Raw genomic sequence first — 18,189 nt, 5'->3', positions numbered from 1 at the left:
TATATAATGGAGAGAGAAAAGTTCCTTTTTTTTTTCTTTCCAATTCCAACAGGAGATCCGACTACATTAATCGGGAAGAAAATGCCAAAAGGAGATCCGACTAACTGTGGGTCCATCCATCACGTGGAGGAGGGGCTATAGAAAGACAAAGATTTAATAATAATAATATTATTAAAATTTAAAAAAAAAGCTTTTACCATTCGTTTCTGTTAGAATACTATAACTTGTACAGAGTTCTTGAAAAACCAAGACAAAAAGAAAGATTGTCTTCTGTCCTCTCGTGGGTCTTTCTGGGGAGTGTTCCTCCCAGCTTTTCTTGCCGACTGATGCTTGCCTTGTAACAACAGCAAACATCCGAAGGCTCTGTCCTAGTTTCCAAAGCCTTCTGTTCTGCCTCTTCAACGCTCACGCCCTCTGTCTCTCGATGAGCTTAAATTAACAAGGGGGGTTTAGGGATTTGGTCTATTTCACTCACCGGCTTGTTGCTTCTGGTCTGCAGGTTTCACCGGAACCGCAGAGGGTACAGCATGAACATAAGGGAACCCGGGCGGAACAACGAGCTGATGATGCGTCTTCCCGGGTGGTGGCAGCTGAGCAGCAGAACCATACGGACCCGATGAGTTGGTGACTGCCAGGTTCCCGCCTTTCATGTTATTAGCGGCCATGGCAGCTGCAGCGGCCACAGCTATGGCCTTAGCAGGGTCAGATGTGGCTGGGGTAATGGTCGTGCTGGAGACGGCAACTGGGGGGGTCTGGGAATGAGCTGTTGCGGCGGGTGACGAGCCATGTAGCTGCTGCTGATGTCTCTGGAGGTAATATCCACTCACAGACTGCTGTTGAGGTGGTTGGATATAATGGTTAGAGAAGAAAAGCTGACCCTGCTGCTGCTGGTGTGGAGGAACTTGGGGCTTGGACCCAGCCCCCGACGTGGCCGGGGGAGTTACATTAGGGTTACCGAGTACAGATGGGCCATTCCCATTCCCGTTCCTCCCACCGCTCGCTGCTGATGCAGATGATGCTGATGAGTTATGAACCGATGCTGTTTGAGGGTTCTTAGATGGCTGCGATGATGCCGATGTAGTTGTTCTCGGGCTCCCCACGTTTTTGGACACGGAAGAGGTAGAGGGAGACCCGACTAGCATCGGAGGGGACTGAGACTGCTGTATTGGTGGACCAGACATCAGAGATTTAGAGTTTCCCGCAAATGATATCTGCCCTTGCTGAGGCCGACCTTGCTGTTTCGGAGCAACGGATTTTAGAGACGGAGCAGCAGATGATGGCAGTACCTGGGTCGGGTTCGTCCTGGAGGAACTGTTCTTCCACTGAGAATGATTTTGAGGAAACCCGGAATTAGCATTAAGAAACTTGCCTCCGACACGGTGATCTGGGAAAACACTTCCATTACTTGTCACCGATCCTTTGCTTTTTGCCGCAGAACCTGCAGCTGCAGCAGTGGCATACTGTTGTTGCTTCTGGAGATAAATGGTGTATTGCTGCTGCTGCTGGTGGTGAGAGTTCTGCATAGAGGTGCAAGTCCGGGGAGGAGCAGGCCCAAGATTGAGTAGCCCAGCAGAGCTATCAATGGCACCACTACCCGTTACCTCGGAACCAGACTCATCGGCTAAATCTGGCTTACTAGAGAAAGCAATAGACTGAGTTGTTTTTCCTGTTCCTCCAGTCTTCCGTTCTTCCATGGCATTAGCAGTGGCATTACGACGAGATTTTCCATCTTCAGGTGGATTATAGTTCATTTTCGGTTGAGCAGCTGCCATCACCTGGTGATAGCCTTGCCTTGCTGCCGCCGCCGCCTCTGGGAGGCTATGGAAGATAGCATGATTCTGAGCAATGGCAGGCATATTAAGACCGGGAGGATTAGCCCCGTTGAATGTTGCAAACGCCATAGCATAGGCCTGAGACTGAAGGGATTCCACATCGGACGCCTTGGACCCCTGCCGTTGCGGTTTCTTCTCACTGGCGGCCACTGCACCACCCGAGGCTGCTGAATTCATCAAACCCAAGTTCGTTGGTTGTTGCATCGGCATAGCAAAGTTCTTCTGGCCATATGCAACATTGGAGCGAGTGAGCCGGCTATCAGCAGTTGACGGGCTATCGTCCATGGCGGTTCCACTCTGCTGAGTCGTGTTTTCTCTTGGCGGCTGCTGCTGTCTCTGCTGAAAGCTTAAAGGCTGAGAAGATTGAACCTTCGAAGTTGGAAAACCTTGTGGGTTCCCGGGATTCATCGGAGGCCTCTGCTGTTGGTTCTGGAATTGCTTTTGTGCTGCAGAGGAACCACAGGCAAGGGATGTGATCTGGTTGTTGCTAGAAGCTTGGCCCTGTTGTCCCTGACCAGATTGTTGCTGCTGTGGCTGAAGATGAGGAGGAGGATGGATCATTTGAGAGGAATAGAATGGACCGCTAAAGAACGGTATCGGCTGCCCAGACACTCCTCTGTAAGCAGGCGGTGGTGCGCCAATGTGGGCCGGGACTGGAAATGGGTAACCGTTGTTCGGCAGGATAGCCAGGTACTGAGTCTCATTGCCCGGCATGTTCGGGTAGCTGAAGCTCATTGTTGTGGCTCCAGATTGGGGGGCCGGGGCAGAGCCATTCACAGAGGAAGAAGAAGCGGAAGCGGCAGAGGAAGCTGTGTTGCCGCTCATAACCGGCGGCCTGACAGAAGCAGCGGCTATTGCAGAAGCAGCATGCGGTTGCTGGCCCAATGGAAAAATAAATGCTGGGCCATGCTACAACCAAAAAAAAAACCCAAAAGAAACGATCAAAATCTACGGAAAAGAAGCTCGATAGTACGAGAAACCTGGGAGGAAAGGCGAAAACTTTACCAAGATGTTACTAGGTGCTCCTGGAGGCAAAGCTTGCTGAAGCAATATCTGAGTCCTCTGGCTCGTTTCCGAGGTAGTATTAATAGACTGAGAGCTCTTATCTGATGCCGAATTGGCAGTCCTACCCAAAACATTTCCTTGCAGTTCAGTGGATGGAACAGGATTCGGATTGCAGGCCTTTGCACCATACAGCGATGCTGAGCCTGCCGCTGGCCAGAACGGATTCATTTTCATGAACTGTTGATGGTAATGAATGTTCCGGGCGATATAACAGTGAGTCGCACATTTCTTCGGCCTCGGTTGATTAAAAAACAAATGGGGAGGCTGTAAATATCAATGGAATTAGAATCAGAAAAGAACCGGGAAGAGAAGTCAGCGGGGCGCAGAGGAGTGAAAGGCACTACAAGAACCTGCATTGTTGCAGAAGGTAAAGAGCTTGAATCCATTGGTACAACTCCCTGTGTAGGTGCCATGCATCTGTCCATATCCGGAGTTTTTTTTTTTCAACTTCAGGAAGTGAAAAAAAAGAGTAGCTTGGGAAAAAAATTACTAAATCACTTGTAAAGTTACCCGAGCATACCCCATTGTAGGAAGGCCTCCAGGCCAACCAGCCATTGACATGTGAAGAGGCAAATGACTCGCCTGAGCTGCAAAAATTGAACAAAAAGATTGACCCAAATGAATAAAAACACCAAAAAAACAGCAGCTCAAAAGAAAGAAGGAAGCTTTTTTTTTTTCCTTTTTGGTTCTTGATACAGAGAAGAAGATCATAAAGGCAGAACTTTACCAGCTTTCTCGGCACAGGGCATTTGCTGCTGTGTCTGCTTCTGGACATGGTGGTGATTTAACTTGTTCAAGCCCAAACCAGTAGTGGAGACAGTCTTCGCTCCGGGGGTTTCCAGATCAAGCTTGAGTTCTGTGTTCATCTCTGATTTCTGGAATTCAGATTCCAGCTTTCTGGGTTTCTTCCCATCAGGCTCCCGGATCGAAGAATCTTCCTTGCATCCCGATTTCTCAGCGTTGGAGTCGTTTTCCTTTGGTAGAGGCTTAGCATTTTCCTGTTGTCATACCAAAAAACAACACAAAGATCACCCACTATCACAATAGGGGAAGATAAAGGAGGAACCGAAACCAAATTTAATTAAAAGAAAAAGGAAGATAGAAAGAGAAAAAAAAAAGCACAATCATTAATGGATATCCTCCGTTATCACCAAAACAAACAAAAAAAAGGGCAGTAGGACCCACACTCACCGTTTCCACATCCGTGGCTTTAGGTTTAACCTCTATCACCACACATTTCTTCTCTCCATCTCTCTCCGGTGACGATCTCGCCGGCGGTGGCGCCTGAATTTATGAACGAGTAAACAGAGAACCGTCGAAAATCAGAAAAAAAAAATTGGAACTTTTTTTTTATGGGGTTGCGGGAAAAATGTTGAATTTAATTAAATAAATAAATAAAACCCACCATCAGATCTATCTTTAACTTCTCCTTTTCCGGGGATGGCAAAATCCTACATGACAAAAATAAGAGAAAACGGCCTCTTGAGCACCATAATAAGGAGGAAAAAAAATCCACAGAAGAATAGACAGAGAATCTTGTTTCCTTACGCTTTAGCGGCTATGGTGACAACGCCGTCGCCATCGGATCTAACCCCAGAGGAACCTTCCATCTTCGTTGATACAGATTCATCTTTGGTCAAGCTGCTATCTTTTTTTACCATAGATCTCGATTCTAGAGACGGCTTGCTTCCTCGATCCGCCTTCAGTGGCGGAGGAGCTGATATGCCTGCCGGACTCGTCGACTCCAATACGGAGCTGTTTTCTTCGGTGGATCCTGAAATCTTCGAAGGAGCATCGGCTTCCGCCTTTACGGTGGAGGAGATGGAACTCATACCAGATGGTAAAACGGAATTGTTCTCGTCTTCGTATTTGACGGGTCTCGGCCTCTTCCTCTTGGGAGCTGCGATAAGTGAACAGAAAAGGAGTACGGACATAAATCTGATCAGAAACCCATGAAACGATCACAGAATGGCAGATCGAGAGAGCCAGAGATGACAGACCGGTGGCCGACCCATTAGACGAGCTAGAATTTGTGGCGAGAGTGACAGAGGACTGAGGAAGAATGTAAGGTGAGTTGGAGATCGGAGATTTGAGGTCTCCCGTTGATTTGGCACCGGGATTGACATTTTCGGCATCTCGGGATTCATTCACGGCGGTTTCTTGCTTCGACGGTTCCATCGGCTGCCTCATCATGCCGTACAACACTTCCGCGATCTCGATCTCGATCTCGTCCTGAGCCGCCATAGGAGAAGACGGCTTGCACGACGACGACGACTTGGGAGGCAGTGGCTTCTGTTTCGGCGCCGAAGACTGTGACCCAGAGATAGATTCCATTAATCGAAACAGAGAAGATGAAGGAGATGGAGACGAAGATGAGTTAAAACTGAGATACTGACAATCTTCTTCCGGGCGGAAACGCTGGAGGAAGATGGCGACGGAGGAGCTGGTGGAGAAGGTGAAGCTAGCATCGAAGCAGGACTGACCCTCGCCGGAGACGTCGAGACTTGGCGGTGAATTTGCTCTCCACCGGCGAAAACGCCACCGCTCGATGCCCACGACTCGTGCGGTCTCTTCGTAGATGCTGAAACCGAAAACACAACAAAAAAAAGTTAAAGAAAAAAAAAAAGATATATTTGTGAAGATCACACTGTCATCGAAAATTTTCCACCTCTCTACCTGACCGGGCTTTTCTCGGAACCGAAACGCCGATCATCTCGTCGGCGGCCTTCCACGACGGCACAATCGGAGATATCGCCACAGCCGCAGACGGCGTCGACGCCGGAGAAGGAGACGATCTGAAAACTTTCGCCGGAGGAAAGCTCTTCCTCTGGTGGGGATTACCACCACCGCTGTGGTGGTTCGACAACGAGGTCGTACTGAAATTACTCGCCGGCGGGAGCATCTTCACCAAAGACGGTGGTCCTCCGCCTCCTCCCCCGTCGTCGTATTCCTCGTCGTCGTTGATGCTCTCCTCGGAGCTCTCATCGCCGCCGTCGTCCATGTTCCCGTACATCGTCATCAACCGGTCTCCTCTTTTCCTCTTGCTCCGACTATTAAACCGGTCTCTCTCTCTCTCCCTCTCCCTCTCCCTATCTCTGTCACGCTCTCGATCTCGATCTCGATCCTTCTTCCCACTCGGTCCCCTATCTCTCAGCCTCGCCACCTCCGGAAACTCCACCGGACCATCATCCTCTGCAAAACCCAAACAAAATGCCCAAAATCGTCAAAGAAATGACGAAATAAGACCCGTTTTCTCTCAGATCTGGAGAAAACTTCGACAAAGACCAAGAACCAATGAACAGACCTGGAGAGTCCCGGAAACTTCCGGCTCTATACCTCCGTCGAGACAAACCATTCCCGGCGGCCGCCATGGTTACTCTTCGAGCTTCTCTATTTCTATCCATCTCTCTCTCTCTCTGCGCTTCGCTTCCTTCTTCCCTAATCGCACTCTTTCTACTCGCTTCCCATTATCTCCTCTATTTGTGCTCATAATAAAAGCAGTATCGAAAACAATCAACGGCTCATATCTCCTGCCATAAATCCTTTCCCGCAATATCCACCGTCGGTGTGGATAGATCCAACGGCCTTAATTATCTATATAGCCAGCGTGGCTAAATCTGGACCCTCCAAGTTTTTTCTTTTTTTTCGCCCTCCCTAAAAGAACTATCGGATAAATTTAATAAACCTGATATTTTTTTTTCTTTTTGGGGAAACGTTCTTTTTTTATTTATGAAGCATCTGCAAATTTTTATTATAAAATCATAATGTAATATCTGGAGATTTATTTCGTACTGTTACCGTTAATTTAAGGGTCTGCCACGTGTCACCCTGTTGAACGTAATAATATATATATTTTTTCGCTGTAACGAGGATATAAAATAATAATAAAACTGGAGACCACCACAATGACGATGGTATGAAACGAGCAAAATAACAAATAATACTAATAAAATATCTCGATTAAAAAAGACCGTACACGCACATATATATATATATATAGTTCATAAAATATTAATATTTTTAAATAAAAACATATCTGAAAAGATGTTGTGGACCGGCTATTGCCGGTTGTCACATACCTTTTTTTTAAATATAACGGATTGAAAATAATAAAATTTATTTTTTTAGCTTTTGGGACCAATAATAATTTGATGGGAGTATATAATATAATAGGGAGGGGCGAACTAATTTCTATGCTTCCAAAGTAAGGAAGAAGGACCCCACGTAATTTAAAAAAAATAACGAAATTAACTCTTAATTAAGGATGGAGGGCTGAGATCTTCTGTTTAGTCAACCAAGAAGCCTCATTAGCCGTTGGATTCGTTGATTTTATTTTCCGTCGTCTTTTCTCTCTCGCATCTGACATGGCAGGAAGAAAGCGTCATCCCGTAAAGGGGGTCCGAGTTGGCACCCGACCGATTGATCTGATCCGTTGAAATGGGAAATAATCAACGGCTCCGATCAGAGGAAGGGAAAAATGGTGGGACCCCTTACTCGAGTCGCGGTCGCTGAACTTCCAAAATGTGGGCCCCGTAGTCACGTAGCCGGCATCGTATAGTTTTTGGTCTCCCTATTTATATTTTACGCATGGAACAGAGTTTCTGCATAAAAATGGAAACTAAACCTAACGATTAAATATAACCAAGTAATAATATCTTTTCACCGACTAAAAAGGTGCATGGTTAGATCATATGCTAAATGTAGCATATAATATATATATATATATATATATATATATATATTGAGAATATCGTTTGGTTTTTTACTTTGGCGATTAGTGACGTGGATGGGTCCCACTTACAATATAAATCTTTTAATTTTAAACCGAGAAGCATGGTCAGAATTAACTGCGGGGTTAAATAGAGCGGTGAAGCTCCACACGCTACATGGCGCGTGTATGAGAAACCATATCCACGTGGTTTTAGGGATATTGCCACGTGGATGAAGCTGAGACCGAAACGTGGAATTTCTCTCCTCCTTATTCGTCGCCTTGGATCTTGTTTTTGTCAAAGCTGCTCCTTCGCCTTTTCATGTGGTCGTGAAGCGTGTAAATATCTCTAAACGCAAAGGAGAGCGATATCCTCACGGGCCGTTCACGGATGATCCGCGAAACAGTCCATTTACTTCCACGTGGCATGATAATATTCGTCGGGTGATTTACACGTCCGTGGAGGTGCGTCACCTAACCGACAGACGAGGGTACGTACGATTTAAATATTCTCGTGTAACGATATGCCACGAATGATAAATGGGTCCCACGGAATGGATTTGTCGGCTTTGTTGTGTATATTTTAATCGTTATGGTAAATATATTACAAAATGAAATGCCACGTGGCATATGATGGCCAATCATTTGTCTTACGTGGCAAATCCAGTGACCGTTTGCTTAACCCTAGCCGTCAAAGACAAATTTCTACTATTCATTTTTTTAACAATAAAGTTAAATTGCTTTTTTAATAATTTAATATTAAGATATCATTAGATTTAGACATTAGGTCAGTGCAGCTAATTTTTTATTTTATTATTACTTGAAAATTATAATATATTCATTGTATGTGAAGATACTGTACATTAAAAAAAAATCCTCCATGGGCGCACCACGGCAAATTGTATGCTCTTTTGTATTTACCTTCTGTGAGAGAAAATAAGGTAAAATAAAGTCGAATCCTCATTTATAGAAAATAAATAAATATATAAGATAATATTTTTAGATACCATATAGGGCTTTAAAATATTATACAAGGAAAGAAATTATGCAAGGATGTATTTGCTTAAATTTCTTCATCCAACATCTTGAAAAAAATATTAAAATACTTCTTATTTAAAAAATAGGATGTATTTGCTTGAATTTGTAGAAGATAATGTTTTAAAACTTATCTACAATATTCCAAGAGCAAAAACAATATTAAAAACGGCTCTATTAGTCTTGATTAAATAAAGTGGACGAGATCCATAACGATTTTTTTAATATACAAACTTATATGATATACTGATATATAATAAAAAAATAATTGTAGGAAAAAAAAAGTCGTAAAAAGTGGGACAGAGCTTGTTGTCATAATGTCGTGATGCAGTGCATTTCAATAGTTTTTTTTAATCTATTCGAAGTGATCTACATTTTTTAAAACTAAAAAAATGTCAGAATCCAAACCAAAAAAAAATAAAATATTACATATTGTTACGCCATTATTTTGACATTTACTTGCTATGATTAATTGGGGAATTCCAATAAAAATCCAGTATTTTTTTTCCGTGATAATTTAAACCCTATATTTTTCTGTTGATAAAAATAATTCTATACTTTTATAAATTGGTAAATAAAACTCTGTACTTTTAAAAATTGCAAATAAAACTCTGAACAAAAAAAAATATTTATTGATGATATGATATCCTAATCACATACTACATCATCAACACTAATATTTAATAATATTAATCAATAAAAAATAATATTAATAAAAATAAAATTTTAGAAATTATACACATTCATATACACATATACCACACATACATATATAATGAAATGATATACATATATACATATATATACAAACATATTTATATACACATATATACATATAATACATATATATATATAATAATTTTTAGAAAAAATACATATATAACACATACATATAAAACATATAATTATATGTATTATATAGACATACATATATATGTATAATTATATGTTTTATATGTATGTGTTATATGTGTATTTTTTCTAAAAATCATTATACATATATATGTATTATATGTACATATGTGTGTATAGACATATGTTTATATATATGTATATATGTATATCATTTCATTATATATGTATGTGTGATATATATGTATATGAATATGTATAATTTTTAAAATTTTATTTTTATTAATATTATTTTTTATCTTTTTTATTAATTAATATTATTAAATATTAGAGTTGATGATATGGTATGTGACTAGGATGCCATGTCATCATTAAAAATTATTTTTTTTTTCGTTCAAAGGATAGTATAGAAATTTATTTGCCAATTTTTAAAAGTATAAGATTTTTTTCGATCAAAAGAAAAATATAGGGTTTAAATTGTGAGGAGAAAAAAATATAGAGTTTTTGTTGGGATTTTTCTATTTTTTTTATATTTAATTAGGTGACTATATATATATATTTCTGATATATGTGTTTCAAATCTGTATTTTCGGATTTTCTATCACCAATTTCAGATTCGTGACTATTCGAATCTGGGTCGGAGTCACACTAAATCCTCAATTGTGTAATTAATCGGATAACCCATTGGATATATGCATGCATATCCTTAGGAAATGTAACGTAAACCTAAAACCATAATGCAAGAACACATTAGCTAAAAAGATTCAAATGCACAAAAAGTTACAAGAAATCTGCATCTTCTGAGTTATCGACTGAGTTTCGCATCTTCTTTCATGTTCTGTCCCCTCCGAGAATCTTGGACTGATTGTGTGTGTGTGTACACTTCTATGATCGGCTTCTCTTTTTTTTTTGGGTGCGTTCACTCACTTGAGTATGCTTCTTGAACTCGGCTTCCGCGTGAGTGATTCGATCAAACGGAACATCCAACGATCCAGCATTCCTGTCGTAAAGATAAGACGGTCGGAACAAGAAATGATGCCTTAGATTCTCAATATTTCAATTCAGGAAAAGTTCGGGAAAGCAGATGTAAAAGATAACGAACCCGTCAAAGCGAATGTACCGCCCAACACAGCGCAAAGCCGGGTGATGAAATGGAGAAAACTACGACGTTCTTCCTTGATTGTCACCGTGATTGGCGACAGATCGTATAAGAAGTAAACCGCTAAAAAGAGAGAAAAGAATCAAGATCACCCCAAGAAACAGAACAATGGTATCTGCAGGTACAAGGAATGGATTTAGGGTTTTAAGGCGTAAAAAACCTGGCCATGTACGGTCAAACTCCCTCATTGGCAAGTAGTATTCCGTCACAGAGAACTGATTAGTTGACAGAACTTCTTTTGAGAGGTATCTATACTCTGTCGGAACAATCTGTGGCAGAGCAGAAAGAAGGTCAAGAACAAGAACATTATACAAGAAACACCGAATTTCAAGAAATGGATGGCGCCCTAATCTATCAGAATGCATACTATATCGTCACCGGACCCGAGGATAACATACATATAGCCATGATACATCGTTATGACGAAAGGGACAGGGACAGGGACAGGGACAGGGACAAAGACTCGGATAAACAAACCTTTATGTAGTATTTGAATGTTCCGCTTGTGTCGTGCAGAATTCGCACTGTGCCATCGAGTGGGTTGTGAATTCCGGGGTACTTCGGCCCAAATGATAAGTCGTGAATTATATGACTCACGTTTACATTTTTGGACCCTCCAAAAATCTGTTCAATGTGTAAAGACATTAAGTGCTAATTAGTTACATGATAAAAAAATATTAGCATGTGAAATTTCTTGTTAATCTCAGAGGAAGAAAGATTAAGACAGGGAAAACCAAGAAGTAGCTTCTCTATCTAACTCAGTTGTATCCTTTAGATTAAGCTATGCTGAGTTCTGAGATGATAGATGTTTCTAAAGTCTGGTCTTTTACTGTCACTAGTAAAATAAAATGTAATGATTATGTGAAAATCATAAGATGATTCATAAAACTTATCCCATGAATTGAAGTTTCACAGTTAAATGCCGGTAAAAAGGTTTCCAATATAAGAAGATAAAAATGATACCAACCGTCTGAGCAACGTAAATGTTCAAGCCATGCACTGAGATGTGGAAGTTTCCAGCAACCCTTTGAACATCTAGAACACCATAGACCTGCAAAATTATTCACCCGAAGAATTGAGCCTCCATTTTCATGAAAGGTATTAATTAATGGAACATTACCAACCGTATTAACACAAAAGCAAAATTTAATACCCGACATCCTTCTCCATTTTCCAATGCTTCCTTCACCTTCTTAATCATCTTCTCAGCAGCTTGATCAAATCCCAAAAAATTGAATGTTTCGGTATGATCCTTATGTTCTTCTTTCCCGTCTTCTTCAGTGAGCACATCAAAACCATGTTAAAACAAATTTCAACATCCACATAGAACCGCCATACAGTTCGATTTTATGTTATTTCAAAAGTTATTGAAACGATAACCACAGAAGGTACCAAATCAGGGGAGGTTCCATGAAGCCAAGTGTATTACCATGCTTGTGATGAGATGATGAATGATCATGTTCCTTTTCAACAAGATCAGATATATACTCCGTGCCAATGATATGACCATGGCCGTTGAGACGGAGCTGCATATAGTCATAATTTGTCAGAAAAAAGCTTAATATGATTGAAGCTCAGCACTACTTAAAGTGAGCCCGATAAAGAACAGGATATGGAGACGGTCCAAGGTTATCCATGCATAGGAATTATGATGCACTACATACAATTTCGGTAATGCCTTAGTGTTATTCTGATTGAAGAGGAGAAGTAATATGAAGAAGCTCAGGATTTTACAGAGCATCTTAACACAATGGATTAGGGTTTAACAGAAAAAGATCTGCCAATATCTTACTTTCCAAATGTTTGTGTCAAGATCCACTTCATGCTTGCCCGACATGTCGATAGCATCCACACTCAATACTACAAAACAAAGAAGAAAGAAAAGATGAAGCCCATCAGAAGGTATGAAAACAAGAACATATAAATAATCAAATGGATGACTTAAAAGTTACCGTCACAAGGCAAAGAAGGAAATGTCACGTTTATATGGATTGGAAGAGTTTCTCCACGCTTTAAGTCCACTGACATCTAGAATCCAAAACCAATTTTGATTAGATCAGATATATAAATCCAAATGAAGAGTAAGCTATTAAGCTTTATGAACTATATCAAGTTGTAAAAAAGTCCAATTACTAAGTTATCAATGAACTTGAATCGATAGGGCAAGAGAGTCTTAATCCTATTTTGCATTACCTCATCTGACAAGATAATGATCTTGAGAAAGATGAATATATACCATTCACATCAACCATTAACCAACTGACCAAATTGGTGAAATTAAACCTGAGCTCTTATTTGATTCCACTAATCAAACAACGCGTATAATTTCAAAGAGACAGCAAGTGCAAAAATACTGTCACTCACACATCATCCAGACATACAAACAAAGCGTATAATTTCATGTAATGTATGTTGCTTCATAACTTCACAAGGCATACAGAAGAGACGATCACGATAAGGGATATATCCTTAGCAGTTACAAGACAAAGCCAGGGCAGTGAAACAGATTCTGTCCGAACTGAATACATACCTGATGAACTGTAACTGTGTTGAGATAGTAACTGAGCTCGTGCAAGAACAAAGTGACCATTACAACGAGGCCAATAACCGACACTGGTAAAAACAACACGATTCATTACTCAAAATTGCAAATACACATCAAGATTTCAAAGCAAAGAGAGAATCAAATCCGCTACCGATGGCACCGGATTGCGTCTTCTGAAGCAAGTGATCCTCTGCCCGAGGAAACGCATCAAGGCTCCTCAGAGCCTGCTTCACACCCATGTTCCTCTCTTCTTCGAAATCAAAGACTTTTACGCTCACTATTGATTCGAATCCTATCAGACCATAAACCAGCATCAGATACACAAAAACATAACCCAGATTTCAAGTTCACGAACAAGACATCCCAATTCCATGCAATCCCCAGATGAAAATTTAGCAGAAAATAGACCCTTCAACTCTCAATTTCCATCACAGTCAAACCCTAGTTCCCCAATTTTCCTCAAAACCCTTTCTCGCTCCAGACAAACAGATTGCTGATACAAGCAGGATATTCGGAAAACCTTTCTCAAATGTAATACCTAATCAATCAACCAGGTTCAACGAGAGAGAAAGGGGAATTTTTTTCCTCGCGAAAATAATCTCTACCCAGCTAATTTCTATCGAAATCAGATTTACAGCATGATCTCCACCAGCCCTAGAGGGAAAATTTCCTCATTATTTTTAAATGGAAGAAGAAAACTCTACATCGGATGCTCAGAGAGATCATACAAATGGAGATTGAATTGATGAATCGAAAGAGAGGAAGTTGTACTTTGAAACTGAGGCTGATCTTGGATGAAGCGTGGCCGAGAGAGAGAGTGCGACACACGAGAACGAAGCTCGGCAATGTTTAAACGGCGTCTGTTTCCGGTCTTTTTAAAATTATAAATCGCACCCTTAACGTTTTCAAACATTTCAATTGAGTACCCATAATTTATTTACACATTCTTCAAGTGCGCCCAGAATACCACCGAGCTTCACGAGAAAAATTCAGAGATATCTTCGGATCCTTGAATCCTGCCTTTCGATTCTCCACGTAACAAAGGCGAATCGGATCTATCGATGATTCCGACAAGGAGATTTTTTCTATCTCCATTTGTCGGAATAACAGTGCTCGTCGTTCTCCTCGCTCTCTACTTCAGATCTTCCTTCAGGTCTCCATCCAACGAGGTATTCACTCTGTAAAACTCTAGAACTGCGTGAATTCTCTGTTCTTTTTTATGTTCCGTACTTTCCAGATCAAAATTTTTGTTTTTTACTCTGATGTCGCGAGTAAAGCAATCATCTTCTCCTGCTTTTGTTCTCTCATTTGTGCATTTTATGATAGTATCAGATTCGAAAAAGGTTGTTTCGATCAAAGGGGTTTTGTCTGAATAATGTTTGATGCTTGCCCAGGATGAGGTTCCGAGTTTAAACCCATTGAAATAGAAGAACACTCTGGTAATTTGAGTGACATAGTTATGTCTAGGGTTGAAGGTCTTTGTCTGGAGCATCTTCTATATCCAAGTGGTTTCTGATTTTTTGCCCTTTGGTTCTAGAGGTTGTTCACCGCTGAAGAACTGGCATTGTACAATGGCACTGATGAGAAGTTACCTATTTGTTTAGGGATTCTTGGGTAAGCCTTCTCTCATCCTACTTAGATTCAAGTCTGGTGAGAATTTACACATTTAATCCCAAAGAACTACAACATGTTAACGAGTTCTCTGTTATATCCGATTACAGATCTGTGTTTGATGTGACGAAAGGAAAGTCGCATTATGGCAGTGGAGGGGGTTACAACCATTTTGCTGGAAGGTTTGTTTTCTTTGATCAAATATGTGGAAACATTACTCATAAAAGCACTTATAAATTCTTCTGTTCCCCGATATTAGTTTTGCAAGTTTCTTACTGATGGAAGCTTTGTCCTGTAATTCCTTGAGCTCAGAGATGCTTCCCGTGCGTTTGTGTCTGGGAATTTCACAGGTACTAAAGTTCTGCTTCGTCCTTCCATCGGATGCCCTGTAATTTGAATAACTCGTCCAAGAAACGAAAACTGTACCTTGTGGTTGCCATGATCGGATCTTTCTTTCTCTTATGAGCAACTTTTGACTGTGACGTAACATCTCTTAAGGAAGTAGATCTTTAGATTTCCTCTTCTTGCCAAGGTATGGTGCCTCATATTTTAGGACATTTTATCCTCATGGGTCGTCTTTGTTTGTGATTAAACAAGTTAGAACCTTGCACACTTCATTGTTAGGGAAACATCCATGTCAAAATGCCAGCACCCATGTGTTTTAAACTTGTACGGAGCTGAGTTGCGGTAGATGACGCGGCAGAACACCCCTTAAATCTGTTCAAACTCCCAAATCATCTAGGGACTGCTGTGAAGATTCTCATCTGTTTCATTAGTTTGTTTATATAATTCCTTTTCTTGTGCAGGAGACGGACTCACAGATTCATTGCGTGGTTTATCAAGCAGTGAGGTGATATTTCATTTTCTTTTTCGATATCTTATATCTACGTGGGAATGCATGCGACATTCTGGGTCCGACTATGGTACCATGATCTTTACGTCTCTTCATATCTATCACTCTCATAGAAACCGATCAACTTGGGAATTTCGAGAACACCTTCACTGCATTAACACGGTTCTAGTAGTGTGTTTTGTTTGATATTCTTGAAATCCACATGTTTCATCTACTCTTGATTAAAATATTTGCTGCATAGGTGAAGAGCGTTGTCGACTGGCGAGATTTCTACATCAGGACCTACACGTAAGTTATTTATTTTATTCACAGAGACAGAAAATCTGATGTCGAGTAAGAACTAAAAAAGAAATCAAAACCATTGAGAATGCTCTGTTCTTTGGCTTAAACGCCATCTTTTCAGCAGCATTCAGATTTTTTTTTTTCTTCCGATAACAGATATGTCGGAAAGCTTGTTGGCCGTTATTACGATAGCCAAGGAAATCCCACTAAACATCTGAAAGGAGTTGAAGCAAAAGCCTCGAGAGGGGCACAGCTCTTGGAGAAACAGAAGATCGAAGAGGCTAAGCAACCTAACTGCAATTCACAGTGGAGTCAAGATGAAGGCGGGGAGGTATATCGTACTTTTTCCCATCTCTAACCCCACTTTGGTCTTTGCCCCGACACTCCACTTCCATGCCTACACCATGGAAAAATGTATCATTCAGACAGTGATTTATGTTTCTGAATCTAAAAAGCAAAATCCATAAAAAAGATTCAAGAACATGAACATTATAGTATCAGTGAGAAGAGGAACCTTTATGCAGGTCTGGTGTGATGTTGGGGTGCCGAGGTTGGTGCAAAGACCTCTAGAAATAGCGTTGACGGGTCAAATGAGCAAACGCTGCGCTTGCTTTAAGGAAGACCAGCTCGATCAGGCCGGTTTGGAAATATACAAAGGATGTGACCCTCTTGCCAAGACATGCAGGGTGTGACTGAAGGCTTTAAGAGATGACAGAAGGATGTCATGCCAAAAACCAATCTGGTAATAAGCTAAGTTCCATCTCTAAGCTTCTTTGAAGCCTTGTTACTACTGCAAAGAGCTAATCGCATGACCAGAAAAAGGATATATACATATATGTATGTGTATATATATGTCTTTCTTGTTCATTCTTGCATTCTGCCATAATCAATCACAGACTCCTCCTTCTACTTGTGGTAACTAAACTAACTAGCTAGCTAGTGTTAAGGTCTTGTCTTAAATGGGAGTTGATTCTTGTGGTTAGTTGGAGAGAGTAAATGTCAAACAGCTAAAAATGCAAAGCGAGTGATTATCCAAACATTAACTGCTCTTATAGGATTTTCTAGTGGAAGGAGCCGTCTGCTTCTGCGGCTCGCAAAGCACCCACTTGGGCCTTGCCTCCCTCCTTTTCTTCGTTTTACCACTTCACTTCACGTTTTCCATGCTAGGTTTTTTCATCTTCTTCAATTAGCAACTATATATGTATATATATATATGTATACACACACACTTTGGTGTATTGAAGATTAAGGCAACACCCTTTAGTTGTACTAAAATCAATAAATGACATGGCATAACATATAATTAGGATAAATATTTGGATTCGGTTATGCAAAAATAAATTCAATTAAAAAAACCAATTGGATAGGATTTTTTTAAAAACTCGATTATGACCAAATATTGGAAATGAAAATTTAAAATGAATTTTTTTTAATTTAAGTCGAATTCCAACGTATATATAAATTGAATAGATATAAAAAAATGAAATTTTAGAAATATAAACCTAAACTAAAATATAATCAAAACTCGAAAATATGTGCCCCCTACATGCAATGCTTAATAATCCAAGGCATAACAAAAACAATGTCACATGGGGTACACACATGAATGCACAAATTCTCTCCTTTATGAACACAAGATCCATATTTTTCTCACAAGGTTTTATCAAAGTTTTATATCATTAATTAATCGGTCAGACTTTTGTGGTCACTTGTGAAGAAAATTGTATTGCGGAGATTAGTAGTTAAAAGACGTGGAAAGTACATTGAGAAAGACTTTAAAGGACGGTCGATGTCAAAAAATAAAATAATAATTGGTGAAGGTTAAAAATTTACTAAAAGAAGATTAAACATCGAGCAGTTAGGTATGTACTTGCAATTTTTTTTTCACTTCCCTTGTCCGAATAAAGTCACCTTTCGGCTTTCGTTTCGAGTTTTATGTCTTTTTTTTTTCTTTCACAAAATAAAATAAAAACATATATATATAACAAAAGATGCAGAACATGCGGGGAGATGGCATGCATGCATGTTCTTCACGTGTCTTGATTTAATTCGTTGCTTCCTCTCTAACCAGGCTCTTTTTTATTATTTTATTTACATTGAATTTTGATTCAATTATTTCTTGAATTATTGCATATAATTAGTCTCTCGCTGCCAACCCTTTGTTGTTTTCGTTTTGCCCATTTTGATTAAATAATTTTAAAAAAAAATTATACGTAGAAGAACTTTGAATATAGTTAGTTGGTTATA

The 18,189-nt window shown here is 40.1% G+C and overlaps 3 protein-coding genes across 7 annotated transcripts; 1 reads left to right on the top strand and 2 right to left on the bottom strand.

Moving 5' to 3' along the window:
- Window positions 1–152: 152 nt before the first annotated feature.
- On the bottom strand, window positions 153–6,384 carry LOC104803022 (protein TIME FOR COFFEE-like). 3 transcript variants are annotated; one of them, XM_019201207.1, is made up of 12 exons: window positions 6,202–6,384; window positions 5,574–6,089; window positions 5,294–5,478; window positions 4,898–5,207; window positions 4,446–4,797; window positions 4,303–4,348; window positions 4,089–4,181; window positions 3,625–3,871; window positions 3,418–3,484; window positions 3,248–3,314; window positions 2,838–3,161; window positions 153–2,741 (listed from the first exon to the last, which is right to left on the bottom strand). In XM_019201207.1, the coding sequence occupies exons 1-12, from the start codon at window positions 6,299–6,301 to the stop codon at window positions 468–470; spliced, it is 4,581 nt and encodes a 1,526-aa protein (XP_019056752.1). In that variant the 5' UTR covers window positions 6,302–6,384; the 3' UTR covers window positions 153–467. The 3 variants fall into 3 exon arrangements, with proteins under 3 accessions (XP_019056752.1, XP_010525181.1, XP_010525182.1); XM_010526879.2 differs by having other exon boundaries at window positions 3,625–3,895; window positions 6,202–6,383; XM_010526880.1 differs by lacking the exon at window positions 6,202–6,384 and having other exon boundaries at window positions 3,625–3,895; window positions 5,566–5,654.
- Window positions 6,385–10,152: 3,768 nt separating this feature from the next.
- On the bottom strand, window positions 10,153–14,073 carry LOC104803020 (endoplasmic reticulum-Golgi intermediate compartment protein 3-like). 3 transcript variants are annotated; one of them, XM_010526876.1, is made up of 12 exons: window positions 13,968–14,073; window positions 13,348–13,488; window positions 13,182–13,264; window positions 12,604–12,679; window positions 12,444–12,511; window positions 12,081–12,177; window positions 11,805–11,926; window positions 11,619–11,702; window positions 11,129–11,275; window positions 10,812–10,920; window positions 10,595–10,714; window positions 10,153–10,492 (listed from the first exon to the last, which is right to left on the bottom strand). In XM_010526876.1, exons 2-12 carry the CDS (start codon window positions 13,433–13,435, stop codon window positions 10,416–10,418), a joined length of 1,071 nt encoding a protein of 356 aa, XP_010525178.1. In that variant the 5' UTR covers window positions 13,436–13,488; window positions 13,968–14,073; the 3' UTR covers window positions 10,153–10,415. The 3 variants fall into 3 exon arrangements, with proteins under 3 accessions (XP_010525178.1, XP_010525179.1, XP_010525180.1); XM_010526877.1 differs by having other exon boundaries at window positions 11,805–11,923; XM_010526878.2 differs by lacking the exon at window positions 13,968–14,073 and adding an exon at window positions 13,735–13,908.
- A 57-nt stretch (window positions 14,074–14,130) lies between these two features.
- Window positions 14,131–16,981, top strand: LOC104803019 (membrane-associated progesterone-binding protein 4). Its single transcript, XM_010526875.2, has 8 exons — window positions 14,131–14,365; window positions 14,734–14,810; window positions 14,918–14,989; window positions 15,120–15,157; window positions 15,614–15,657; window positions 15,902–15,948; window positions 16,099–16,273; window positions 16,467–16,981. The coding sequence occupies exons 1-8, from the start codon at window positions 14,258–14,260 to the stop codon at window positions 16,632–16,634; spliced, it is 729 nt and encodes a 242-aa protein (XP_010525177.1). The 5' UTR covers window positions 14,131–14,257; the 3' UTR covers window positions 16,635–16,981.
- Window positions 16,982–18,189: the final 1,208 nt, after the last annotated feature.

The sequence above is a fragment of the Tarenaya hassleriana genome, unplaced genomic scaffold (assembly GCF_000463585.1).
Source record: "Tarenaya hassleriana unplaced genomic scaffold, ASM46358v1 Cleome8, whole genome shotgun sequence".
NCBI classification, from domain to species: Eukaryota; Viridiplantae; Streptophyta; class Magnoliopsida; order Brassicales; family Cleomaceae; genus Tarenaya; species Tarenaya hassleriana.
The sequence above is the reverse complement of the archived record's forward strand: the minus strand, read 5'-3'. Positions and strand labels throughout refer to the sequence as shown.